Source organism: Myxine glutinosa, chromosome 9 (assembly GCF_964187855.1).
Source record: "Myxine glutinosa chromosome 9, kmMyxGlut1.1, whole genome shotgun sequence".
Lineage (NCBI taxonomy): Eukaryota > Metazoa > Chordata > Myxini > Myxiniformes > Myxinidae > Myxine > Myxine glutinosa.
In genome coordinates, this window is record NC_136269.1 from 89,488,289 (window position 1) to 89,516,178 (window position 27,890).

At 48.3% G+C, this 27,890-nt stretch overlaps 2 protein-coding genes across 10 annotated transcripts in view; both read left to right on the forward strand.

Annotated features, from left to right (window-relative positions):
- Positions 1 to 27,890, forward strand: part of LOC144893635 (uncharacterized) — a 1,058,663-nt gene that overhangs the window by 1,019,073 nt on the left and 11,700 nt on the right. The gene's annotated exons all lie outside the window — the stretch shown is intronic.
- G2E3 (G2/M-phase specific E3 ubiquitin protein ligase) overlaps positions 1 to 27,890 on the forward strand; it is a 171,166-nt gene that overhangs the window by 133,457 nt on the left and 9,819 nt on the right. For all 9 annotated transcript variants that reach the window (XM_078784508.1, XM_068100820.2, XM_068100821.2 and 6 more), the window contains exon 9: positions 27,191 to 27,327. In XM_078784508.1, the coding sequence (XP_078640634.1) occupies positions 27,191 to 27,327 (137 nt within the window). The remainder of the gene's footprint in view (positions 1 to 27,190; positions 27,328 to 27,890) is intronic.

Below are 27,890 nucleotides of genomic sequence, written 5' to 3' on the forward strand. Positions count from 1 at the left end.
GTATATTTAATTATAATGTATATATATTGTATAACTATATATTTATTTATTATATTTAAATTTTAATATATTATATTTATTTTTAATATATTATTTAATGTATTATATTTGTCTATATTTGTATAATTGTCTATCGTATAATTGTATATATAATGTATAATATAATATATATTATTATTATTTAATGTATATTTACTATATATTTATTTTTAATATTATATTTAATGTATATATATAATTATGTATTTATTTTGTGTATATACAGCACTTTGTATATATACAAAATCCCTGGTGTTGGGCTAGCGGCTAGGGTGCCGGCTTAGGATCCTAGGATCCTGGGTTCGAATCTCGGTCGATCGCCGAATTAACGCCAGGGGGGTTGACTCAGCCTGTCATCCTTCCGAGGTCGGCTAATTGAGTACCAGTTCACTGGTAATTCCCTGTTTGTCGTTGAAGGCGGCAAAAAGGGTTGGCGTCAGGAAGGGCATCCGGCCGTAAAACATTGCTTCAAAAAGGGGACCAAAAAACAACAACTACCACGGTCCCCGAAAAGGCCAACCCCCGCTTTGCGGGGAAAAATGGCCTCTAAACGGTGGTTATATACAGCCCAAAAAATGGGAATTCCTATTTTTGCATGGGGGAAAATTCATCACTGATGTGGCACCCCTAAATATTATTGGATTCCATTCAAATTTTGTGTGGTTTCCTTTGACACCAAAAGGAACAAAAATAGACCATGTCCCGGAGAAAATCTGCATTTTGCTTTTTTGAAGCCCACCCTAAATTATATATATATATATATGTACATACATACATACATACCTACATACATACAGGGTGAGTCAAAAGTAGCGCCCGATTTCTGTTTATACAGTCACGTGAAAAAGTATGTACACCCCATGGAAAGTTTTGACTTTTTCAACATATTTCAACATACAGCTATTTGATCTTCATTTCAACAATATTGATAGATAAAGGTGATATAATATAACAAATATCATGAAACATTTACATTTTGTAGTCCATTGTATAATTTAAATAAACATAAATGCAAATTTCGCATGTGGAAAAAGTAAGTACACCCTTGGCTCTAATAGGTGGTATTGCCCCCTTTGGCAGAAACAACTTCAAGTAGGCTTTTCTTATAACTGTCTACCAGTCTCTGACATCGACTGGGAGAAATTTTTGCCCACTCCTCCATGCAGAATTCTTTCAGCTGTGCGATGTTTGAGGGGTTTCTTGCATGCACAGCTCGTTTCAAATCCCCCCACAACATCTCGATGGGATTTAGATCCGGGCTTTGACTTGGCCATTCCAGAACCCTCCATTTCTTTCTTTTCAGCCATTCCTTGGTGGATTTACTGGTATGTTTAGGGTCATTGTCATGTTGCAAGGTCCACCTTCGGTTGAGCTTCAACTCTCCGACAGATGTCCTCACATTATCCTCAAGCACCCTCTGGTACAATGAAGAATTAATAGTGGATTCTATGCTGTTGAGCTGCCCAGGCCCTGATGCAGCAAAGCTGCCCCAAACCATAATATTTCCACCACCATGCTTTACAGTTGGTATCAGGTTCTTGTAGTCAAATGCTGTCTTTGGTTTTCACCAAACATGTCTTCTGTTACTGTGGCCAAATAGCTCTACCTTTGACTCATCTGTCCAGAGCACATTGTTCCAGAAGTGCTGGTCTTTGCCAAGGTGTTCATTGGCAAACTTTAGTCTTGCCCTGATGTTCTTTCTGGACAGCAAAGGTTTCCTCCTGGCACACCTCCCATGTAGATCAAATTTGTGCAGCCTCCTTCTAATGGTAGACTCGTGCACTTTGACATCAACAGTGGCAAGAGCTACCTGTAGGTCCCGTGATGACATTCTGGGGTTCTTAGAGACTTCTTTCAGCATCTTGCGGTCTGCTCTCGTGCTGAACTTGCTGGGGCGGCCTGTCCTGAAGAAGTTGGCAGTTGTTTGGAATCTTCTCCACTTGTAGATGATCTTCCGGACAGTCAAATGATTGATTTTGTTTGGAGATCTTTTTAAATCCCTTCCCAGACTCATAAGCATCTATAACCTTCTTTCTGAAGGCCTCAGAGAGGTCTTTTGATTTGGAGATCTTTTTAAATCCCTTCCCAGACTCATAGGCATCTATAACCTTCTTTCTGAAGGCCTCAGAGAGGTCTTTTGATCTCAGCATGGTGGCGCCGCACACTTCAACAACAAAGAGCAAACCAAACTAAATGTCTGAGGTTTAAATAAGACAGGTTCCTCTAAGATCCTCTCTGACGATGTTCTAATCATTTGCCCCTGAGCTGGTGCACCTGATTCTAATTTTAGGTATTTGAAGTAGTGATAAATGTAGGGGTGTACTTACTTTTTCCACATGCAAAATTTGCATTTATGTTTATTTGAATTGTACAATGGACTACAAAATGTAAATGTTTCATGATCTATATTATAATAGCCGTAGATGATTCTGTCTGTCTGTCTGTCTATCTGTTGGGTGTCTGTCCGGGGTGTGGCTTACTCGGTTTGCAGAGTAGCTCCACCCATAGCTCCACCCATTCTGGGAGTGGCTATAAACAAATATCCACCATTTTATTAACTCGCATAGCTTTGAGTCCTGTTTTGTAGGCCCGTGGTGTCTTGCTCTCCCCCAGTTTTATTTCAAATCAAATTCGATAAATCATTTCATTTTTCACAGTCGCTAACATAGTTTTAGACTCGGTTGAAAAAAAACGGGAAGAAAATCCGATGAAAGTTGCCGTTTATAGAACGAAATGAATTCTCAAAGGCCTGTAACTTCAAGGCCATTGAGTCTCTCTCACGCCTTTATCTCCAATCTAACTCACCATATGATTTCATTTTTATCGATGGTTTTACTTTTAGACTCGGTGTCAGCAATAATTGAGAACAATCCACACACGCGGGAAAATGCAGAGATATATTTTTTTAAATCGCGTCATGGTGTATCATACACCGCCCAACATGACACCGCCGGCAATGTGTCGATATATATTAAAAATTCGCTTTTGCTTTTCCGTTATGATATATTACTATTTCGTTTGATGATAGTCGTCACAAAAACGTCAACAATGATGCCGACATATATTTCTTCGTTTTTATTTCATTCAACATATTAGCCGGAAGTAAAATATGTTTCAGGAAATTACCGAGAGATATTTCTTCGTTTTTTTTATTAGTTATGTGCGCATACACTTTAAATAGGTTTATTTGAAATCTTTAATTTTCCACAAACATTCCACACACGCGGGAAAATGCAGAGATATATTTTTTAAAATCGCGTCATGGTGTATCATACACCGCCCAACATGACACCGACAGCAATGTGTCGATATCTATTTTAAATTCGATATATCATTTCATTTTTCACAGTCGCTAACATAGTTTTAGACTCGGTTGAAAAAAAACGAGAAGAAAATCCGATGAAAGTTGCCGTTTATAGAACGAAATGAATTCTCAAATGCCTGTAACTTCAAGGCCATTGAGTCTCTCTCACGCCTTTATCTCCAATCTAACTCACCATATGATTTCATTTTTATCGATGGTTTTAGAGTCGGTGTCAGCAATAATTGAGAACATTCCACACACGCGGGAAAATGCAGATATATTTTTTAAAATCGCGTCATGGTGTATCATACACCGCCTAACATGACACCGACGGCAACGTGTCGATACATATTAAAAATTCGATATATCATTTCATTTTTCACAGTCGCTAACATAGTTTTCGACTCGGTTGAAAAAAAACGGGAAGGAAATCCAATGAAAGTTGCCGTTTATAGAACGAAATGAATTCTCAAACGCCTGTAACTTCAACTTCAAGGCCATTGAGTCTCTCTCACGCCTTTATCTCCAATCTAACTCACCATATGATTTCATTTTTGTCGATGGTTTTGGACTCGGTGTCAGCAATAATTGAGAACATTCCACACACGCGGGAAAATGCAGAGATATATTTTTAAAAATCGCGTCATGGTGTATCATACACCGCCCAACATGACACCGACGGCAACGTGTCGATATATATTAAAAATTCGCTTTTGCTTTTCCGTTAAGATATATTACTTTTTCGTTTGATGACAGTCGTCACAAAAACGTCAACAATGATGCCGACATATATTTCTTCGTTTTTATTTAATTCAACATTATTAGCCGGAAGTAAAATATGTTTCAGGAAATTACCGAGAGATATTTCTTCGTTTTTTAAAATTAGTTATGTGCGAATACACTTTAAATAGGTTTATTTGAAATCTTTAATTTTCCACAATATAATTTACTTGCCATTTATCATTTGATGATTACGAGACAAATTCCTCTTGAGGATCGTGACAATTCATGCGCTGCGTGGAAACTTCTATTTCCAAAATGAATGAGACGATCGATGAAGAACGCAGACTTGAACAGGATGCAGCAAGAAAACGAATGAGACGGGCGAACGAGTCCATCGACGAACGTCAATGCAAACTTGCGGGGTCACCCGTGGGAATCCCACGGGCATGGATGTGTGTGACATTTCGACATATTGAGTTAGATGCTGCACATTCATTTTTACAAAATGGTTACTGGCAAGTCATCAGATCCAGAAATGGTGTAAAAACCACCGTTTAGAGGCCATTTTTCCCCGCAAAGCGGGGGTTGGCCTTTTCGGGGACCGTGGTAGTTGTTGTTTTTTTGTCCCCTTTTTGAAGCAATGTTTTACGGCCGGATGCCCTTCCTGACGCCAACCCTTTTTGCCGCCTTCAACGACAAACAGGGAATTACCAGTGAACTGGTACTCAATTAGCCGACCTCGGAAGGATGACAGGCTGAGTCAACCCCCCTGGCATTAATTCGGCGATCGACCGAGATTCGAACCCAGGATCCTAAGCCGGCACCCTAGCCGCTAGCCCAACACCAGAAATGGTGTCATGAACACAATTTATTTACGCACAAGCACAAAAGCAAGACGGGCCGATTTCCGATTCCGACGGGCGAGACGGGCCGATTTCCGATTCCGACGGGCCGATTTGGAGCAAGAAAAAGAACGAGACGGGAGAAAAAGGAGAGAAACGAGACGGGGAAAGCCGATTGGAGAGGCGAGTGAGGCGCGATTGGAGAGGAGTGTGAGGCGCGATTGGAGAGGAGTGTGAGGCACGATTGGAGAGGAGTGTGAGGCGTGATTGGAGAGGAGTGTGAGGCACGATTGGAGAGGAGTGATTGGAGGGGAGTGTGAGGCACGATTGGAGAGGAGTGTGAGGCACGATTGGAGAGGAGTGTGAGGCACGATTGGAGAGGAGTGTGAGGCGCGATTGGAGAGGAGTGTGAGGCGCGATTGGAGAGGAGTGTGAGGCGCGATTGGAGAGGCGTGTGAAGGATTGCAGAGGAGAGGAGTGTGAGGGATTGGAGAGGTGAGGGATTGGAAAGGAGAGGGATGTGAGGGTTTGGAGAGGAGAGGAGTGCTAGGTGGAGAGAGGAGAGTGTCAGGTGGAGACAGGAGAGTGTCAGGTGGAGACAGGAGAGTGTCAGGTGGAGAGGAGTGAGGGGTCACATATTATGTGAAATAACTAAATTCACACCATTTCTGGATCTGATGACTTGCCAGTAACCATTTTGTAAAAATGAATGTGCAGCATATAACTCAATATGTCGAAATGTCACACACATCCATGCCCGTGGGATTCCCACGGGTGACCCCGCTAGTATTTGTTATATTATATCACCTTTATCTATTAATATTGTTGAAATGAAGATAAAATAGCTGTATGTTGAAATATGCTGAAAAAGTCAAAACTTTACATGGGGTGTACTTACTTTTTCACGTGACTGTATATACAGACTTGGCATTTAATATGGAATTTTTTTTTTTTTCTTGACTTGGGTTTACTTTCTTAACTCAGTATATCAATCTGGTGAGTTTCTTTTACACTTTGGTGATTTATTTGTTAAAAGAACTGTTGTAAAAATCAAGATACAACATTGTCCCAAGAGTAGTGTTACGTGGTCCTCCCGGTGACTACCTGGTCTCGGTGACCCCCGGACCGTGAGAGGAACTCCGCCAGAAAGATTTATTATGTATGCGCTTTCGTAACGCAATCAATATGAATTCCAACCAAGAAAAAACCCCACACCAAGGATCCGGAATAATCAATGATATATTCCCCGAGCAATCAACCATCAACAATCCACAATCAACAATCAATCCCCGAGATGATTAAGATGGCCATCTTACATATGTGTGTCCCCTTTCCGCACTCCCGACCCCTTGGGTACTCACGACCCCTTTGGTCTCTGTCCCTCACTATGTCTCTGGGCCCCTCCTGACCAAGATGATGGTCGGCTTCGCCGCACACGGGCGGTTGAACGAACCCCGGGCGGACGTGCTTCCACCGGGCACGTACCGTACCGGGAACCACGGCTGCAGCACACCCCTCCTGGCCAAGCCAAGCGGGCAAAGCAAGCGCCGCTTGCAACGCGCGCGAGGCCCCAAAGTGCGACCCGTACGCGTCCTTGTAGACGGTGCGGCGAACTGTGCCGGACGCTGGGTCCGTGCACGGACCCACGGCAACTTGATGTGTCAAAAGGGTAGTTACACGTCCCGGTAACTCCTCTCGCCAGACGGGCTTGGGAACGCAGCTTTTCCACGCTGCTCAATCTCGATCCCCACTCTCGTCGGAGCTGGGCGAGGAAGAAGAAGAATCGTCGTTTCTCCCGGACCTCGTGTCTTTTTCTTCTTCCGTTTCCGGTCTCCTTTTTCCCAGAAGGGCTCCTGACCCTTTAATCACAACAATCCTTAATCGACTACACATTGATAAGCAAAGACCTGAATAGTAATTCACATACATTCACATAAATATGTAACACTCCCCCCCTTCAAGAAAGAAAGTTTGAACCCAGCGAAAACTTTCTTTGCTGGCCAACTTGGATAAACAAACCAGATAACTCACCCCCCCCCCCCCCCCCCCAACTCATCAGTTCCCCCCGGGCACAGTCATCACTTAAAAATAAAGCAACAAAATTTCACACAATCCCCGAGATTAATTCCCTCTGGACCAAGCGTCAACCACTTCTAGTTTCTCTTGACTGACGGTTAAGAGGTGGTGACCAACGCCCCCAAATTTAAACCTCTCTATAGCACTTTTTCGGGAGGCCCAGCGGAGTATTCCCTACATGGACGCCTTAAGGAATGTGGAGTTCACGGTTAGTCCGGGGAGGAAAGTTCATTACATGGACGCCTTTAAGAACGGGGAGTTCACGGTTAGTCCGTGCAGAAAAGTTCACTACCTGGACGCCTTTAAGAACGTGGCGTTCACGGTTAGTCCGTGTAGGAGCCCTGGCTCGGCGGCTCCCCCGTATATATAGTGCTTCAACTTCTCCAGACTCCTACCAGTTACGGTGGGACCACTTGTCCCAGCCGTTACCTGACTGGCGGTCTCCTTCTCGGCCAGTGCTCTGACATTCATTTTTTCGGGAGGTGCCGTAACTCTGGGAGCCTCCATAGTAATATCGGCTGCTGCCAACCCCAAAACTACTGCCAGGTTGTCCTCTTCTGTAGACCTCTCGACGCCTACTAAATGCCTTCCCTACTGTTATGGTCCGACCCTCCAAATCCTTACCATTCCAATTCTTCTCTGCCTCCCTGGCGTCTCTTGTGCTTGCAAACGTGACAAAGCCGAACCCTCTTGACCGTTGTGTTTCCCTGTCTTTTACCACCCGCACTTCCACCAGCGGCCCATATCTGTTGAAGACAGAGGTCAAAACTTCTTCCTCTGTGTTGAAGTTCAGTCCCCCTACAAATAACTTGGAACTTTTGTCGCCATCCCGAGCTGGTGGGGTGTTATTTTCCCTGCTGTGCTCTTTACCAACCCTCGGGTTACCATAAATTTGCCCCCCAGCCAAATCATTCCCAATAATCACAGATACACCCTCTACAGGAAGCGTGGCTTGTAAACCGACGGTGACCGGTCCTGACACCAAATCGGATTCCAAATGGATGACATGAAGTGGGGCACTAACACAGCCACCGATCCCTTGTAACCGAACACTATCACCCATTGCGGTACTCTTTGACAATGGCAAAATGCCTTCAAGCATTAAGGATTGATGGGCTCCTGTGTCCCTCAAAACCCTAACCGGTCTTGGGTTAGTCAAGTCTCCCTTGAGTGAGACCAACCCCTCATAAATAAATGGTCGGTAACTCTTCTGTGGGCGATTTCTTACGCTTGCCATCACATTCGGAGTGGTAATAGTCGGACTCTGCTCTGGGTCTTCCCTTTTCATGCGGTAACAACTGGACATCAAGTGTCCAGGTTTCTTGCAAAAAGCGCAAGTAGGCCCGGAGGAAAAACTCGTGGTCTGCCTCGGGCCCCCCGAAATATAAGTTTGTCTTGGGCCCGCAACCCTCTGATTTCGAACAGGTGGGGTATCCGCGTTGTCCCCATAATCCTCTCGAGGCCGCCGCCATGTATTGTCGTTCTCCGCACCTGCTGTTCCCCACCTCCCCTGCGGAGATCTAGGCGAGGAGTTAGGTTCGTGGACCCCTATCCGGTGTGTTAAGGCATAATCATCTGCCATGGTGGCTGGGTCCCACAACTTTGGTACTTTCTTTTCCTGCAGGTACACTTTGATGTCCTCGTGGACACACTGTTGAAATTCCTCCACCAGGATCAAGTCGCGCAATGTTTCGAAGTCTTTCCCGACTCCTTTTGACTCACACCACCGATCAAACATGTTTTCTTTCACTCTGGCAAATTCCACATGGGTCTCACTCTCCCTCTTCCTGGCATTCCTGAATTTTTGCCGGTAAGCTTCCGGAACCAACTCATAGGCTTTGAGGATGTGCTTCTTCAATACCTCATAATCTGCACATTGGTCCATTGGTAGCGCCGAATAAATCTCTTGAGCTTTTCCCACAAGCACACTTTGCACTAGTATGGTCCAGGCCTCCTCCGGCCAGTTTAACTGTCGAGCCACTTTCTCAAAGTGTGGAAAAAAATTAGCGACTTCCTTTTCTCACTGAAGGGTGGAACCAGCCTCACATGTCTGCCCACATCCCAGGTGTTCTGGCTAGGTGTCGACCCCGTCAGCAAGGGTGGTACCTCTCCCCGTTCTCTCATTAACTCCAGCTTCTTGAATTTAATTTCTTGCTGAAGCGCCATGTCACGTTCTTTCAATTCCCTTTCCGCTTTTCTCTCCTCTGCTTAGAGTTCCCTTGCAGCTCTCCTCTCCTCTGCTTCTGCTTTCCTTTCCTCTGTTTTCATCCTTTCTAACCTTTCCTGGAGTTCTCGTTCCCCTCTCCTTTCTTCTTCTGCTCTTTCCTTTTCTGCTTTCCTTTCTTCTTCTGCTAACCTTTCCTGGAGTTCTCGTTCCACTCTCCTTTCCTCTGCTTGTTTCTCTTCTCTCCTCTCTTCTGCTTTCCTTTCTTCTTCTTTTAACCTTTCCTGGAGTTCTCGTTCCACTCTCCATTCCTCTGCTTGTTTCTCTTCTCTCCTCTCTTCTGCTTTCCTTTCTTCTTCTGCTCTTTCCTTTTCTGCTTTCCTTTCTTCTTCTTTGATCCGTTCCTGGCTCCGTAATTGCAACTCCAGTTTCCGGAGCTCAACGTCTTCTGGTTCTTCGGGTAGCCACTGCCAGGCTAACTCGTCCCATGTTCCTAATCCCACCATAGACTGTATCACCGTGGTCTGCAACTCTGCCTTCCTCAAATTAGTTCGGACCTCCAAGTTAAAATGTTTGGCCAATTTCAAGAGGTCCGACTTTAGTAACGCTCGGAACTGTGCCTCACTCGGTGTTACCGCAAAGTTCTGTGCCACAAACGCCATGGTGCCTATCTTTAACACCTGTTAACCTTCACCCAAGACTTTACCCCACTTTCCCCAAAAATTTACCAATTAATACTTAATTAATAAATTTTAATTAATAAAAATATTATTTTATACAATTTTAGATCCCGGACGTGGACCCAATTGCGAATCCGCAAATCGTAATTTGGACGAGCCCCCAATTCTGTTACGTGGTCCTCCTGGTGACTACCTGGTCTCGGTGACCCCCGGACCGTGAGAGGAACTCCGCCAGAAAGATTTATTATGTATGCGCTTTCGTAACGCAATCAATATGAATTCCAACCAAGAAAAAACCCCACACCAAGGATCCGGAATAATCAATGATATATCCCCCGAGCAATCAACCATCAACAATCCACAATCAACAATCAATCCCCGAGATGATTAAGATGGCCATCTTACATATGTGTGTCCCCTTTCCCTACTCCCGACCCCTTGGGTACTCACGACCCCTTTGGTCTCTGTCCCTCACAATGTCTCTGGGCCCCTCCTGACCAAGATGATGGTCGGCTTCGCCGCACACGGGCGGTTGAACGAACCCCGGGTGGACGTGCTTCCACCGGGCACGTACCGTACCGGGAACCACGGCTGCAGCACACCCCTCCTGGCCAAGCCAAGCGGGCAAAGCAAGCGCTGCTTGCAACGCGCGCGAGGCCCCAAAGTGCGACCCGTACGCGTCCTTGTAGACGGTGCGGCGAACTGTGCCGGACGCTGGGTCCGTGCACGGACCCACGGAAACTTGATGTGTCAAAAGGGTAGTTACACGTCCCGGTAACTCCTCTCGCCAGACGGGCTTGGGAACGCAGCTTTTCCACGCTGCTCAATCTCGATCCCCACTCTCGTCGGAGCTGGGCGAGGAAGAAGAAGAATCGTCGCTTCTCCCGGACCTCGTGTCTTTTTCTTCTTCCGTTTCCGGTCTCCTTTTTCCCAGAAGGGCTCCTGACCCTTTAATCACAACAACCCTTAATCGACTACACATTGATAAGCAAAGACCTGAATAGTAATTCACATACATTCACATAAATATGTAACAGTAGGTTTAATCAAAATTCGTTCTCGACAGCATCTAGTCTAGAGAGAAACCAATAAGCATTGTATTAATATTACTACAGGTGAATACAGGTGCGTACAGGTGGTATAACAATAAATGAGCTGATGGTATATATAGCAGAATCGTTACCTTTCTATGGAAGCCCAGAGAAGCTATAGAGTTACATTGCTTCGCTCCTGCCTGGCATGGCTCTGAGGTACTCCGCCGCAGGGCTTCTTCTGCTCGGTACCCGCTCCACCCCATCATGCATCTCTGCCATTAAATCAAATGGACTCCTCCGACGACCCAGGTACATTCACCGTGGCTCCGGTCGTAAGTTTGTTTATTTGCAATCAGGTCACTCCATCCCCGTCCTCTGGTCGGCTCAGCGCACTCTCACTCTTCGTCCCAGCGCACCTGGTCACAGCAACGCACACGATCGCACCTCCTGCCTACGAACCCTGGCTAAATCACCTGAATTCATCCCTGCTGTTCAAAACAACATCAAGCTCACCCTGTTCAACACCCGGTCCCTCAACAACAAATGCCTCATCCTGAACGAATACATCCTGGATAACAAACTGGACTTTCTCTGTCTCACCGAAACCTGGCAACAACCTCTGGACTACTACACACTTAACCTCACCACACCCAATGGATATTCCTACGTCAATAAACCACGCTCGGAGGGCCGAGGTGGTGGAATTGCCGTTATCCACCGTCAAGACATCAAGACCAACCTCATCTCCATCCCATCTGCTCCATCATTTGAACACCTGGCTTTAAAACTCTCTGGTCGCACACAGTCAGTCATGGCTGTCGTCTACCGCCCTCCCAAACCACACCCATCATTCCTGTCTGACTTCTCCTACTTTCTGACCCAGCTATGTTCCCTCTCCCCCTCAATCCTCCTCCTTGGTGATTTCAATATCCACATGGACTCCACTGACTCCACAATAACCACTGACTTCACTGATTTACTCACCTGCTTTAACCTCACTCAACATGTCGACTTTCCTACCCATATCCGTGGTCACATTTTGGACCTTGTCTGCTCCACTGGATTAAATTTGCACCATCTCTATGGCTCCGACCTCACCCTCTCTGACCACTTAGCCATCACTCTGACCATCAACATCCCCGCCCCAACACCAAGGCATTATCGCACAATCAACTTCCGTAAGCTAAACGCTCTTTCACCTACCTCATTCTCATCCACCCTCTCTGAAAAAATGTCCACTTCTCCCTTCATTGACCTCCACACCCCTTCCGACCTCACTGACTACTACAACCACACTCTCTCCTCCTGCCTTGACCAGCTTGCGCCTGTAAAAACCAAAACAGTTTCTTTCACCCATTCTGCTCCCTGGTTTACACCTGAACTCCACCTGATGAAAACTCGTGCTCGCCAACTTGAAAGACTCCGCAATAAAACGGGTCTCACAGTTCACTCCCAAGCCTACAAGGACCACCTACAACACTACAAAGATGCCCTCTCCCGCGCCCGCTCTGCCTACTACTCTCAAATTATCCACTCTGGCTCCGGAAACCCAAAAGCACTCTTCTCGACAATAAACAAACTCCTCCGCCCCCTGAACACCACCACCCAGTCATTCACAGTAGACAACTGCATCTCCTTCCTCTCTTTCTTCCAACGCAAAATTGACAACATCTACAACAGCTTGACCACCGCCGCACCCGCTCCCCCTCCAACCACCTGCCCCCCCTTGTCCTGCCATCCCCTGTCTCGGTTCTCCCCAATCTCCCCTACTGACCTCTCTGAACTCCTCATAGGAATGAAAACTGCCACCTGCACTCTTGACCCCATCCCCTCCAGCTTTGTCAAAGCCTCCCTCCCTGCTCTCTCTCCACTTATCATTGCAACAATAAACTCCTCCCTGTCTACAGGCATCGTCCCACCTTCCCTCAAAATTGCTGCTGTTACCCCCATTCTAAAAAAACCTGGTCGAAACCCTGACAACCTAAACAACTTCAGACCCATCTCCAACCTACCCTTTCTGTCAAAAGTTTTGGAACGCGCTGTAGCCACTCAACTCAAACATCATCTCTCTGCCAATAACCTGTATGAAACATTCCAATCCGGATTCCGGTCCAACCACAGTACTGAAACTGCTCTCCTCAAAATCACCAATGACCTTCTCCTCTCCTCTGACGCTGGCAACCTCAACATTCTCGTCCTCCTCGACCTCAGCGCTGCCTTTGACACCATCGATCACACTATCCTCCTCACCCGACTTGAATCCACCTTTAACGTTACCGGCACTGCCCTCTCTTGGATTAAATCATACCTCTCTGACAGATGCCAGTTCATCTCCATCAATAACTGCAAATCCCCCACTGCTCCCCTCCCCCAAGGTGTCCCCCAAGGTTCAGTTCTTGGCCCCCTCCTCTTCATCCTTTACCTGTCCCCGCTCGGTCACTTAATCCGCCGTCATGGTCTCCAATTCCACTGCTTCGCCGATGACATCCAGCTTTTCATCTCCACCAAGTCCGTCTCCACCGACACCCACTCTATCCTGACAAACTGCATCACTGAAATAAAATCCTGGCTTCAAATCAACTTCCTCAAGCTTAACTGTGATAAATCTGAAATAATCATCATTGGCCCAAAAACGCTCACAAAATCCACCCATAACTTTGCCCTCAACATCGACGGTATCCCAGTATCCACCTCCCCTCACATCCGGAATCTTGGCGTCATCTTTGACCAAACCCTTTCCTTCGACAAATACACTAAACAGATCACAAAGTCAGCCTTCTTTCACCTGAAAAACATTGCCCGTCTCCGCTCATCCCTCTCCTCCACGGCTGCAGAAACCCTCATCCACGCCTTCATCACCTCCCGTCTGGACTACTGCAATAGCCTCCTCTATGGTTCACCGTCAAAAATCACCAATAAACTCCAATACATTCAGAACTCCGCTGCCCGTCTACTCACCCATTCCCGGACCCGTGACCACATCACCCCCGTCCTTTACAAGCTTCACTGGCTCCCCATCCCCCAGAGAATCCAGTACAAAATCCTCCTCTTGACATACAAAGCCCTCCATAACCTGGCCCCATCCTACCTGGCTGACCTCCTCTCCAGACACACTCCCACCCGCAACCTCCGCTCTGCTGGTACCAACCTCCTGACCCCCTCCATCCGGACCAAATTCAGATCCTGGGGGGACAGGGCCTTCTCCATCGCTGCTCCCACCCTCTGGAACTCACTACCTCACACCATCAGAGACTCCTCACTCACCACATTCAAAACATCACTAAAGACCCACCTGTTCAACACTGCATTCAACATTCAACCCACAGCATTTAACCCCTGACTATCTCTTCTCCTTCTCCCTCCTTTTGCTTTAAATATTTCCCTATTGATTCTTGTCTTTTTGCAATTGTTGTTTTCATGTATTGTTATGCATTATGTTTGCCACTCTGTCAAAGCGCCTTTGGGCTTCTGGAAAAGCGCTATACAAAATAAATGAATTATTATTATTATTATTATTGCGATGATGGATGAACATCTCCTGTCTGCGCTGAAAGGCAGTCTCTTTTATATAGGAGCCGCGGAGGTGCCGCGTAGCGGCAATGAGGAGAATAACATTAGTGTCGTAACTTGGATGACGATTTCATCACATTCTCCCCACGCTTAGAACTCAACTAGTCGGTAATGAACAGCAGACACATATTGATAAACAGCAGAGGGCTACATAGGAATGCAAAGAACGAAATACATCGGAAGGATGTTACTGCCAGTCGAACGCCCAGGGGCCATCAATCCCGATTGCAGGGTTACTGCATTTCAACCGCGCACTCGTAGCCTGGTTAGCAATCATTTCCCAGATATAGATGTACCGAGGAGGAAATCCCAATCAAGAAGATATCGAACCGAGCAAGCAGTGTTCATCCCAGGGAGAAGACGATGAGCCCGTGGGTCGCAGTAGTCTTACAGTGGGGGTAGTCGGCACAGTAGCTAGATTAGATAACGTCCTGCAGACTGTACCTTGTCGAAGAGCGAATTGCCATATGTCGCACAGCGCATTACAGTAAGCCTCCATATCGGCCTGTCCCTGACTAGGCTCCCAAGGGTTCATGGTCGATCCATGTTAGGTCCAGGTCGTCATTGAATAATAACGAGGTCAGGGGTACACATCGAGGGAGAGAGAGAATCGATGAGAGCCATTCGGAGCCATAACGAGAGTTACTCGACACTGGCAGAGGCCCCTTTGAAATCCATCGCCCATCGCTCCCACGGTAGCCCTAGTAGCCCTGCTTGAGGGTTGAGGGTTGTAAAACGTGGTTTGAGTTCCGCACATACAGCACAGTCGCGACAGCCCCGGCGAACGGTCGACACTAATCCTGGGGTGTCGTGCAAAGCGCGCAGACCCTCCGCGATTCATACTCCTCCGAGGCCTCCATTCATCTCGAAACGCAGACGGCATATCTCGTCCCGTCCTGCAGATGGCATATCTCGTCCCGTCCTGCAGACGGCATATCTCGTCCCGTCCTGCAGACGGCATATCTCGTCCCGTCCTGCAGACAGCATATCTCGTCCCGTCCTGCAGTACAGCGCTCTGTGGAGCGGTGATAACCCCGGACGGACACGCACGGCATGCGATGTCACGTGTACCCGAACCTAAATTGTCCTTCCGGTACCTTACTTGGAGGTAAAGCTCGGCGGAACGAAGAAGATCGGCTAAACCGGATTCGCCAACCATCCATCCATTCAATGCTTCCATTGAATGGCTCAGATCTAGCCGGATCGCTCCATGCACCGACGCCATGGAGTACCGCAATGCCCCGGATGGATTGTCCATCCATAGATGTCCCGGATGGATTGTCCATCCACGGATTTCCTATCGACAAACCCGAGAGAATGTTCTCATCTCACCCCTCACTCATCCATCCCCCCACCCCCCTCCGAGATTGCAGCTGCGCGCTGCATACCGAAGTCGAGCGACCTTCTCAGTCTGGGTCAGAGGGAAATGGAAATGGGCAGCGGCCGGGCGAGGCGTCTCGCAGTCTCGAAACGTGTCGTGGAAACGAGCCAAGAGCTCTGTCCTAGAAATAACAAGCCAAGAGTCAAGGGCGATCAGGCAGGACGGTGCCTCCGTGGCTTGCTCAGGAGACAAGGGAGTCGGGCGCCACGCTCAATGTTACCATTTCACGAGGTCACCATGTACTCCCAAATGCACCCCCAAATGCCCCATGGTCCTATCGAATAACGGCATGAGTCCCCGTTGAGTGCTAGACGCCCCGAAGGCCTATGGTCTCAGCGAATAACGGCTTTCGAGTCCCCGTTGTTGGCTAAACGGCGCGGGCACACGACCTCTAGGTAGTGCCGCGTTTATGACATGCACGCATGTGCTGGGGCGGTCAGGTTGAGTATTTCCGCTTTCTGTGGAGTTACCAAGGTACATGGAAATTTGAGTAAACGTACTACCCTAGATACCGCCGCGTTATGACATGCACGCATGTGCTGGGGCGGTCAGGTTGAGTATTTCCGCTTTCTGTGGAGTTACCAAGGTACATGGAAATTTGAGTAAACGTACTACCTCTAGATACCGCCGCGTTATGACACGCACGTATGTGCTGGGGCGGTCAGGTTGATTTCCGCTAACCGAGGAGTTACCAAGGTACATGGAAACTCGAGGAAACGAACCCCGATGACGAGAGCGCATGAAGCACGCAATTACATTAATGACGCCGTAGGGCATACGCCTGATTAGTCGGTGACGTCATCAATTGGTTCGGGCGCGTGCAGGCGGGTTTGACGGCAATTCGCCCCGTCCTCGGATTCCCCGAGCGGACTTCCAGCTGAGCGGTATCCCCGTATGGAGTAAAGTGGTGCACCAAAACGATAGTCTCGCGTCCTGAATATGAACCCGGTCGACAAGTGGATTGTATTACCTAGGGCGCACTGCGTTTGAGGGAAACCAAAAGTCGAACTCGGCCTGTCGAACCAGCGCGGCACGCTGAGGCGAGTGGGCGAGCACGCTGGGCAGCGATAAATTGCACGTCCTGAAGTAGCGTCTCGTTCGATGGCTTTCGGGCCGGGTTTGTCCGGAGTTAGATGCGGGGAATAGCGTCAACAGTGCGGTCGTATCTATATCAACAGTATCGAGCTTGATACGACAAAGACCGGTAGGCGGTCATCAGAAACCAATAAGAATATGGTATATGATCATCTAGCTTGATACGACACATTCACATTCCCCTGTAGTGCCCGAGTGCCGTGAAAGTTTATGAAGATCCCTCTCGACATCCTTAGAAGCTGCCGCCAGACGAGGCTCGCTGCCTGGCCGTTAATCGGGACAGAGATGACGGCGCCGACAAGCCGGACATCCGTGCTGTGGCGAGTCCTCGAGTGGTGCCAAACGAGCCTCAAGGGTTGAGGCGATTCCGGGCAGCGGAGTTCGCCGGCCTCGCTGAGTAGCCACGCGTAGGTGGGATTCCGACCAGCAGCAATCGGGGCCGCCGGCCTCGCAGAGTAGGGCCTGCGAGGGGAATCGCATGCGATTCGCATGAAGAAGGGGTCCATCCAGCGAAGATGCAGCACATGCAACTTGCGCGTCGTGCATCGTAGGGATTCCATCCAGCGATGGTGCAGCGCGCGATTCGTGTGTAAGAGGGGTTCCACCCCGTGATGGGTGCAGTGCGCGCGACTCGTGCGTAGGAGGTGATTCCGACGAGCAGCGATCGGAATCGCCGGCCTCACAGAGTAGTGCCCGCGATGGGTGCAGCGTGTGGCTTTGCGTAGGAGGTGATTCTGAGCAGCGATCGGAATCGCCGGCCTCACAGAGTAGTGCCCGCGATGGGTGCAGCATGCGGCTTTGCGTAGGAGGTGATTCCGACGAGCAGCGATCGGAATCGTCGGCCTCACAGAGTAGTGCCCGCGATGGGTGCAGCGTACGGCTCTGCGTAGGAGGTGATTCCGACGAGCAGCGATCGGAATCACCGGCCTCACAGAGTAGTGCCCGCGATGGGTGCAGCGTGCGGCTTCGCATAGGAGGTGATTCCGACGAGCAGCGATCGGAATCGTCGGCCTCACAGAGTAGTGCCCGCGATGGGTGCAACGTGCGGCTTTGCGTAGGAGGTGATTCCGACAAGCAACGATCGGTCGGGTAGGCCGGCCGAGTGAGGCATGACAGACATGGGAGTCGTGAACACTCGCGTGGAAATCTCATTTCGTGCCGAGGCACGCAAGTCTAGGATGATTCTCTCAGACGAAGCCGTTAGCGTTTCCCGCAACTGAGGCTAGACTCGTACCTTCGGCTCCAAGCACGTCCGTCGACCCGACGGGGTTTCAGCCGCAGGACGTTTCCCAGTAGCATCGTTCTCCAGGCGTCTTGCTTGAGTTCGTCACGCTTGCTCCGGCGCTCGGACCTCGGGAGAGCAGTTCGTGCTTTGACGATGTAGTTCCAGAACAAAATGCTTGCGTGGTTCCAATGCATCCGGTCCCTTCGTGGCAGACCGGCAGCGAGAGTAGTTGGAGCTCCGTGGCTTTCGCTAGCTCGACGGGTCCTCCGCTGGGCATTCTCCTCCGAGGTGGGCATCGCAGGAGCGTGGGCATCATCTCGATTCCGAGCGATGTCAGGAGAGAATTTCGATTAAGTGTTGTAAAAATCAAGATACAACATTGTCCCAAGTGTAGGTTTAATCGAAATTCGTTCTCGACAGCATCTAGAGAGAAACCAATAAGCATTGTATTAATATTACTACAGGTGAATACAGGTGGTATAACAATAAATGAGCTGATGGTATATATAGCAGAATCGTTACCTTTCTATGGAAGCCCAGAGAAGCTATAGAGTTACATTGCGATGATGGATGAACATCTCCTGTCTGCGCTGAAAGGCAGTCTCTTTTATATAGGAGCTGCGGAGGTGCCGCGTAGCGGCAATGAGGAGAATAACATTAGTGTCGTAACTTGGATGACGATTTCATCACAAGAACCATGTAACTGATTGTCTGTCGCAGCAAGAAGTCAACAACAGGATTATATCACTGGTGGCGTGGCAAAATGTACGGACAGGTGCATTTGATGATTGGCTTCACAGTCGGGTATACAAGGGTTGTTGCGTTCTGTATTAGTGTAAAACAACTGCTGCACATCTCCAAAAGTTATTGCTGCTTCCTCTGGAGATGGTCCGTCAACTCGACAATGCTGTTTGTCATGGAGTGGTGGCTTTACGAAATTACGGCATGAAACAGCGTGCTATTGCTCGGAAGTATGGCATCACTCAAGGTCAGGTGTCATAGATCCTGAAACAAAATGCTCAGAGGGGTGTCCCTACTCTAATACCGAGGCCAGGACGTCCCCGCAGAACCACAAGGAGGGATGATCGCCAGCTGCACCGGTTAGTCCGCAATGGCTGTACCAAGTCAGCTAATCGGCTTAGGGCTGAGTGGCAGCAACTGACAAATGTGCCTGTATCCAGAAGGCCAGTCAACCAACGACTGGTTCAAGCAGGCTATCGTGCCAGGCGTCCCCTGAGAAAGCCACGCCTGACCAGACAACACCGCCAGCGCTGATTGCAGTGGGCCAGAGAGCACCATCAATGGCAGCCAGGACACTGGAATCACCTGATCTTCAGTGACGAGTCTAGATTTCTGGTCTATCTTCAAGATGGCCACGTCTGAGTGCGCAGACAAGTGCATGAAGCCTACAACAAAAATTGTATAGTGCCAAGAGTCCAAGCTGGAGGTGGTGGGGTGACCGTTTGGGCTGCTTTTCATGCAGGGGGCAAAACTGACCTGGTTGTTCTGAATGGAAACCTGAACCACTTCAAGTACAGGGCCATTCTGGAAGAAACATTGCTTCCATTTTCTTGTGCAGCCTTTCGAGGAAACTTTGTCTTCCAAGATGACAATGCACGGCCTCATCGTGCTCGCATGATCCAACACTTTCTTGCTGACCGTGGTGTAGAGCATATGGAGTGGCCTGCCATGTCCCTGGATATGAATCCGATAGAGAACTTGTGGGCAGAATTAACGCATCAAATCGACCACTTGGACCAGCAGCGGACCTCTGTGCGTGAATTGCAGCAGGCTATTGTCACTGCATGGCAAGCGATTCCTGTCAAAACCTTGGCAAATCTCGTGAACAGCATGCCTCAACGTTTACGTGCTCTCCTGAATGCTCGTGGGGGTTACACGAAGTACTGAACTGTAATTTTACTGTCCGTAATCCCAGTCGTAATTTAACTTTTGTTTTTGTTAAAAAAAAATTTGGCTAATGTGCAAAATAAAGAGATACTTCTGGAAAACGTACAGAAGTTTAACACAGTACTATCCATGAATTGAGTTCGATATCAGTTTACATCACTTTCAAGGATCAATTTATTTGTTTCGAAATGTCAAATGTGGTTTTTGTTTCTTTTAAAGGTGACATTAACAAAATCTAGAATAATTTCAACATAATTCCAATGAACTTTTGGTTCTAAGACATCTTCAAAAGTAAGTTCACCCCCACAAAAAAAATATTCCATATTAAATGCCAAGGCTGTATATATATATATTTCTGTCAGTTGATTGTTTGTTTGACATTTGTATTACAGTGTACAAGAAGGTATAAATAAATGAATGACATGTTTATCTAACCATTTATTCGGGGGAAAATTATTACGGAAGTGTACCAAGCTGTTTTACTTGCAATTTTCAAAGTGCCCTCCCTCGTGATCGATGCACAATTGCAGCCGAGCAGGCACAGAGTGGCACACACGCTTGCAGAGTTCGATATCAATTTCCTCAAACTTTGCAGTGATTTGAGCCTTCAATTCCTGAATGATACGAGGCTTTTCACGATAAACAAGGTCTTTCATGAGCCCCCAAAGAAAGACATCTGGAGGTGTAAGGTCTGGGGAGCGTGCCGGCCACTCGATCGGACCGCGGCGGCCGATCCACTTTCCGGGAAAGTTTTCATCAAGCCACTGACGAACATGACGTCCATAATGAGGTGGAGCTCCATCTTGCTGGAAATAACAGTCCTGATCTTGTACCCTGGGCCAAAAGAAGGTTTGCAGCATATTCAGGTAAATTTCTGCAGTGACAGATCCCTCAAAGAAAAAGGGTCCAATTATCCCTAATGGAGATATGGCTGCCCAAACTGTCACACCAGGTAAATTTACCTCCTTCTCAACTGTCACTCTTGGGTTCTCCGCAGCCCAGTAGACACAATTGTGTCTGTTAATTGTGCCGTTAAGCTTAAAACATGCCTCATCTGACCACCAGATGGTGTCTAGCATTGTGTCCTCTTCGTCAAGTTTAGCTAAGAAGTCTTCACAAAATTGAAGACGCCGGTCGTCATCTCCATCATGAAGGGCATACAGTAAGCGTGGAATGTAAGGTTTCCAGTTTTTCTGGTGAAGGATACAGATACCACTTGATTGGCTCACTTCCAACTCTGCAGATAAACGGCGAGTTGACTTTTGCGGACTTTGTTACAGTCTCCTGATGGCTTCTTCAGCCTTAGCTACATTCGTTGCCATTTTCGGACAACCGGACTTCTTTGCAGTGGCTACCGACCCTGTTGCTTCAAATTTCTCGACAATCAATCGTATGTTTCTTCCCTGGGGTGGGTTAATATCGAATTCCTATGCCAAACGGCGTGCCGCCATCGTTGGTTGTTCATTACATTTGTAGTAATGTTTCACGGCCACAATGCGTTGATTCATTGAAAGGTAATTCATGGTTCAATTTGGTGCAACTTAAGTAACTTTCCAAACTCAGCAATAACCTGCAAAACAAAAACAAAAATAAATAAAATAAGAAAATTCATAATCTGCAAGACAATTATTCACAACATGACATGAAGATGCCGGTGCCCATGCTTGTCGTGTCCGTGTCCGTGCTCGTCGTTTCCGTGTCCGTGCTCGTCGTGTCCGTGTCCGTGCTCGTCGTGTCCGTGTCCGTGCTCGTCGTGTCCGTGTCTGTGCTCATCGTGTCTGTGCTCGTTGTATCCGTGTATGTGCTCGTCGTGTCCGTGTTTGTGCTTGTCGTGTCCGTGTTTGTGCTCGTCGTGTCCGTGTCTGTGCTCGTCATGTCCGTGCTCGTCGTCATATGAATATGTGAGCGGAGGGCGTGGCCTATGCGAAGGAGCGCGGGGGCTGGGAGTCCGGATGTGGGATACGAGGCCGAGTGACGTTGCTTGCTGTGCTGTTCATTAAATTGGTCATCTCCTAAGTTGAGACTTGGATTCATCTTATTACATGGTGGCAGCGAAAGGCGAACCTACAAACCCGATTGGAACCCCATCTAGGGATTTGTAGCCAAGCTCACAATGGCGGACGCACCCATGATGCCGTGCATGGATTGGACCAGCACCAACCTCGGTGAAGCCTTCGAGCTATTCAGAAAGCGTGCCCAGCTGTACTTTTCTGTGGAGGACGTAGCAGTTGACAAACAAGTCGACCACATTCTCCCGCTATCAGGTGAGGAAGGCCTGCGACACTACAGTTCGTGGGGCCTTGAGAACGCCGACGGCACAAGGCCTAACACCGTGACGCCAGCGATTGTTTGGCAGCATTTCTGAAACCCCAGGCAAATTACCGTGTGGCTCGTTTCTGCTTACAGCGATTTAAGCAGGACGAAGATGAAACTATGGACAATTTCATCTCCAGATGTCGCCAGCAAACGAACAAATGCAAGTTCAAAACCCCTGAGGCGGACGAGCGCATAATAGAACAGCTCATTGCGGGGACGCGGTATCAGGAGCTACAGAAAGAGCTCCTCGCGAAGGATGACTCTCTCGCTGGACAAAGCCCTGGAAATAAGTCGGGTACATGAGGCCTCTGTCACTCACATGCAGCAGTTTACCCAGACCCAACAGGCAACCAATTTTGTCCACACCATTGGGTACCACCCAAAGGAGTGCCGTTTCTGTGTAAGACAGCATCCACACCAGCCCCGACACCGATGCCCAGCATGGGGCTCAACCTGTGAGGCATGCGGAAAGCAAAACCACTGGAAGGCCGTATGTCTCTCAAGAGCGAGGCAAGAACAAGGCCGGCAGACAACCCGCCCAGACACCAGAGGGTACAAATCCTTCGCCCGAAAGCCCATCCACACCCTGGGGAGAGATGAAGACCCCGACGGGGACTGCGACACGTTGAGCTTCACCACCATCAAAATCCACAGCCAGACCATGGATTCCCGGCGATAGATTTTCACGGACTTGGCCATTTCACTACCTGACCGAGCTGGTGTTCACTCCCTGAGAGTCAAGGTCGATACTGGGGCAGAGGGCAATACCTTGCCCCTTCGGATATACAAATGTATCCCCAAAATGTCGACTCCTCTGGGCTGCCGCTACCTGGTCGTATTCAGGAGAAATCCCAGACAATACTAACGGCCTACAATGGCTCGCAAATTCGGCAATTTTGCACCCTTGTCGTCCCCTGCAAGAACATGAATACCCAGTGGGTCGATGCAGAGTTCTTCGTAGTCAAGGCCGCTGGCCCCGCAATCCTCGGCCTGCCCACCTGTAGGGACCTTGAACTCCTCACCCTGCACTGCTCGGTGAAGGAGAACTGCACGGGTGACAAGCCAGTTAACACATTGGGTGACCTGCTGAGCACGTATCCGGACCAATTTGACAACATTGGAAACTTCCCAAGCCAGTATCGCATCATGGTAGACCCCAATGTGCCCCCTGTAATACACGCACCACGTCGATGCCCCATCCAGATGATAGACGAAGTAAGGTCAGAACTGGATATAATGCTGAGACAGGGCATCATACGGAAGGTCGACGAGCCTACAGCCTGGGTCAGTAGCCTCACCTACGTGCGGAAAGCAAACGGCAAACTTAGGCTCCGCCTGGAACCGAGGGGCTTGAACCGTGCCATCAAGAGGTGTCACCACCGTACTCCCATGCTTGAAGAGCTGACGCACAAGTTTCCAGGCTCAATGGTTTTCTCCAAGCTGGATGCCAAAAATGGGTACTGGTCAATCAAGCTCGATCCTCCCTCCCAATTGCTCACGACCTTCAACTCGCCATACGGCCGTTATTGCTTCCGGCGAATGCCGTTTGGACTGGTGATGTCCCAGGACGTGTTCCAAGCCAAGATGGACCAACTTATTGAGCAATGCCCAGGTGTCATCGGCATTGCTGATGATGTTGCCTTTTACGGCAAAACGGAGCAAGAACATGACCGAAACCTTCACCGCCTCTTGAAAACAGCTGCCAGATTCGGCCTGCAGTTCAACAGCGACAAGTGCAGCATCAAAAAGCCACAGATTCATTTTTTTGGTCTCATCTGTGACCAACAAGGTGCCCACCCAGACCCAGGAAAAGTGGACGCAATCCAGAGCTTGCCGGACCCGAAAAACCGCTGTGAACTTCACAAGGCACTTGGTATCATTACGTACATGGGCCCCTTTATACCAAAGCTGTCTGACCTAACAGCCCCCCTTCGGGAACTGGTGAAATCAGAGCAACTAGAATGGACAGCCAGGATTTACAAAAGGTCAAGGACGCCATCTGCCAGGAGACCTGCCTAACCTACTTTGACCCACACAAATCCACAATACTACAGGTCGATGCCTCCACAAAAGGCCTTGGGGCTTGCCTAATGCAAGATAACAAGCCCATCGCCTTTGCGTCAGAGCCTTTCCGAGGTCAAGCAACGGTATGCCAACATTGAGCGTGAGATGCTAGCCGTTGTGTTCGGGTGTGAACGCTTCCACACTTACCTATACGGTTGGCCCTTCATTGTCGAGAGTGACCACAAGCCCCTGGAAATGATCAGCTTGAAAAACCTCACTGCTGCCCCACCCCGACTGCAACGGATGTTACTGCGGCTTCAGGGATATGACACACGCATCAAGTACAAAGCTGGCAAAGACATTCTCCTCACAGATGGACTGTCTCGCTTTCTGGCACCAACGCAAGCGCCAACTATCTAGCTTGACGTGAAAGTGGAGCACCTCCAATTCAGCCATCAGAAGACGCAACAAGTGCAGCAAGCCACCGATGCGGATGCCCTCCTAACCACGCTCAAGAGAGTCATCATGACTGGATGGCAGGAAAGGTGCCAGGATCTGCCCAGTGAACTGAGGCCATACTGGAATTATCGCGATGAGCTGAGTGTTGAAGATGGTGTCACGTGGAAGGGGGGCCGGCTCCTTATCCCTGCCGGTTTACAACATTAAATCCTCAGGGAGCTACATGAGGGCCACCTCGATATCCTCAAGACCCAGCTCAGGGCACGCCATTGCGTGTTCTGGCCCAAGGTAAACGAGGACATTGAAAACTGGATTGGCGCCTGCCACATCTGCCAGACCCATCAGCGTCGGCAGTCCCAGGAACCAATGATCCCACACGAGATCCCGACCAGGCCATGGCAAACACTGGCTGCAGACTTATTCCACCAGGATGGACATGACTACCTCCTGCTCGTCGATGTGTACTCCAGGTTTCCCATTCTTCGAAAACTTCCAACAGGGGCATCGAGTAACGACGTAATTGGTATTTTGCGGCTTGTATTGTCAGAGCATGGCATTCCAGAGACTCTCATGAGTGACAATGGAGGCCTTTTTAGCAGCCGCGTTTTTAAAAAATTTGCTGAGGACTGGAGCTTCAACCTACGTACTTCAAGCCCACACTACCCTCAATCAAACGGCTTCATAGAACGCCAAGTGCAAACCATAAAGAACACACTACACAAAACAAAGCTCTCTGGTGCTGACCCACACATGGCCCTCCTCATTTTGAGGACCATGCCCATCGACAGCCACCTCACATCACCTGCTGAGCTACTGAATCAGAGGAAAATGAAATCCAACCTGCCTACCAAGGTGCCAAACATAGCACCGAATCGGGACGTAACCCCCGAGGCACTTGAACGTCGGAAAGCGTCCCAAAAAGAATACTTTGACTGCCGGGCTGGCCCCGATCTTGGGCCACTTCAACCGGGCCACCGAGTTCGGGTTCTCGAGGAGGCTGGGTGGTCCCACACTTGGGAACCAGCAATTGTGTCCACCACCCGCTCGGAGCCAAGGTCGTACGAAGTCGTCACGGAAACAGGAAACATCCTGAGGCGGAATCGCCGCCACATCCGACACGCTCAACAGATCCAGCCAAGGCGGCCGGAGCCCGAGATGTTCCAGAATTCCCTCGACGATACCGAAGTTGAACGTGCCATTGCCAATGGACAACTGGGTGCTAACGAGGAGCCACCATCATCTCAACATACCCAAGCGCCTACCACACCACCAGCATCCCAAACTCGATCTGGTCGCACGGTCAGACGGCCTGTCAGGCTGGATATTTGATTCCTAGTGGTCTAGCTAGGGTAAATATGTGGGTGGATAGCCATCCTGAACTGCATTGCAATTCACCCGGTAATACTGTGATTTTCTTTTTGTTTTATTTCTCTCTCTCTCCTTATGTTTCCAGCCCATTTGATGCTCTGTATGAACTTGTCTATTTTTATTTTTATTTTTATTTTTTTGGGGGGAGAAAGGGGGATGTCATATGAATATGTGAGCGCGGGGGCTGGGAGTCCAGATGTGGGATACGAGGCCGAGTGACGACATGGCTTGCTGTGCTGTTCATTAAACTGGTCATCTCCTAAGTTGAGACTTGGATTCATCTTATTACAGTAATGTCTGTGTCTGTGCTCGTCGTGTCCGTGCTCGTCGTATCAATGTCCATGCTCGTCGTGTCCGTGTCCGTGCTTGTCGTGTCCGTGTCCGTGCTCGTCGTGTCCGTGCTTGTGTCGTGTCTGTGTCCGTGCTTGTGTCGTGTCCGTTTTGTGGTGCCTCATTTCTTCTGGAGTTATATCACTGATTTATGAATTGATACAAAATCCCTGATAAACCATTAATTGATGAGAAAAACAAAACCTACCACTTTGTAGTGAACATGCGACTGGTGTTTTCATCTGCAATACTGACATCTTCACGAACACTATCTTCATCTGAATCACTCGTACAAGGCTCGAAACGATACGGCTCCACAATTCCCCCGAAAGCATTTCCATTACTAATTTTGTCTCCAATAGTTTATTCAAAATCCCACTGATCAGTTTCAACATATTGAGAACCTTTGTAGTTGCTAATAATGGAATCAGCATCGGAATCCGAGCTCAAAATACACTGTTCTCTATGGAAACTGCCATTAGGTTAAAGGTGAGAAAATCCGACACTGTAGAGCTTTTTTCGACACTTGTTTCGACAATTGTGTTTGGGTTCCCCTTTAAAGTGTAGGTCTACATTTGCCTTTATTTCAGTGCAAGCAAATGGTAGCTAATTGGTCATATGAGGCTGTGGAAAGTATTTTGCTGACTGTTATGGCATGCTGTGTCCACGCAGACGCTGGAAACTTGTCCGCTGCCACTGCTGTGGCTCAGCTGGTGCACACGTGGCCTGTGCCAGGCTAAGGAGGAAAAATGACGATTGGTGCTGCAATGACTGTCAACTGTTCACACCTAATCAACGGAAAAGCACAGGTTTTTTATTAAACATTTCATAACCTCAATGCAAGATCGAAACAAACAAGTATTAATCATTCAACTGTCAACATATGTCTGAGTGCAAGCATTTGGCTTGATGTTATTTTTCATGTGGGTTAAGGTTAGGGTTAGCCCTTTCTCGGGCTGTCTTGGACATCGAAATGCCATGGTTATTGAATTGGCTCCTTTTGTAAGCCCTTGTGTACATGTGTAATGCATATTATTAGTAGGATGGCCATTGTCCAAAATTATGCTTAAATTTAGAGGTGTCGGCACTTTTTGTTAAAACGCAGCATTTGGTCTTAAACAGCTCATATTAGTTGTTTAAACAACTCACAAATATGTCCAAATAAGGAATTAATTATAGCACATTCATCACCAAATATGGTTAAAAAATAATTATCTGTTATTTTGAATGAGTAACAGGTATACTTTTATATAAATCAAATGGGACAAGACGCAATTCTTATTTAGATATCAATGGCTCTTTTATTGTACACCGCTCCTTTCCTATTCCATCTCCAGGCACTGCATGATGTCATCGCCGGGCACTGAAGGGG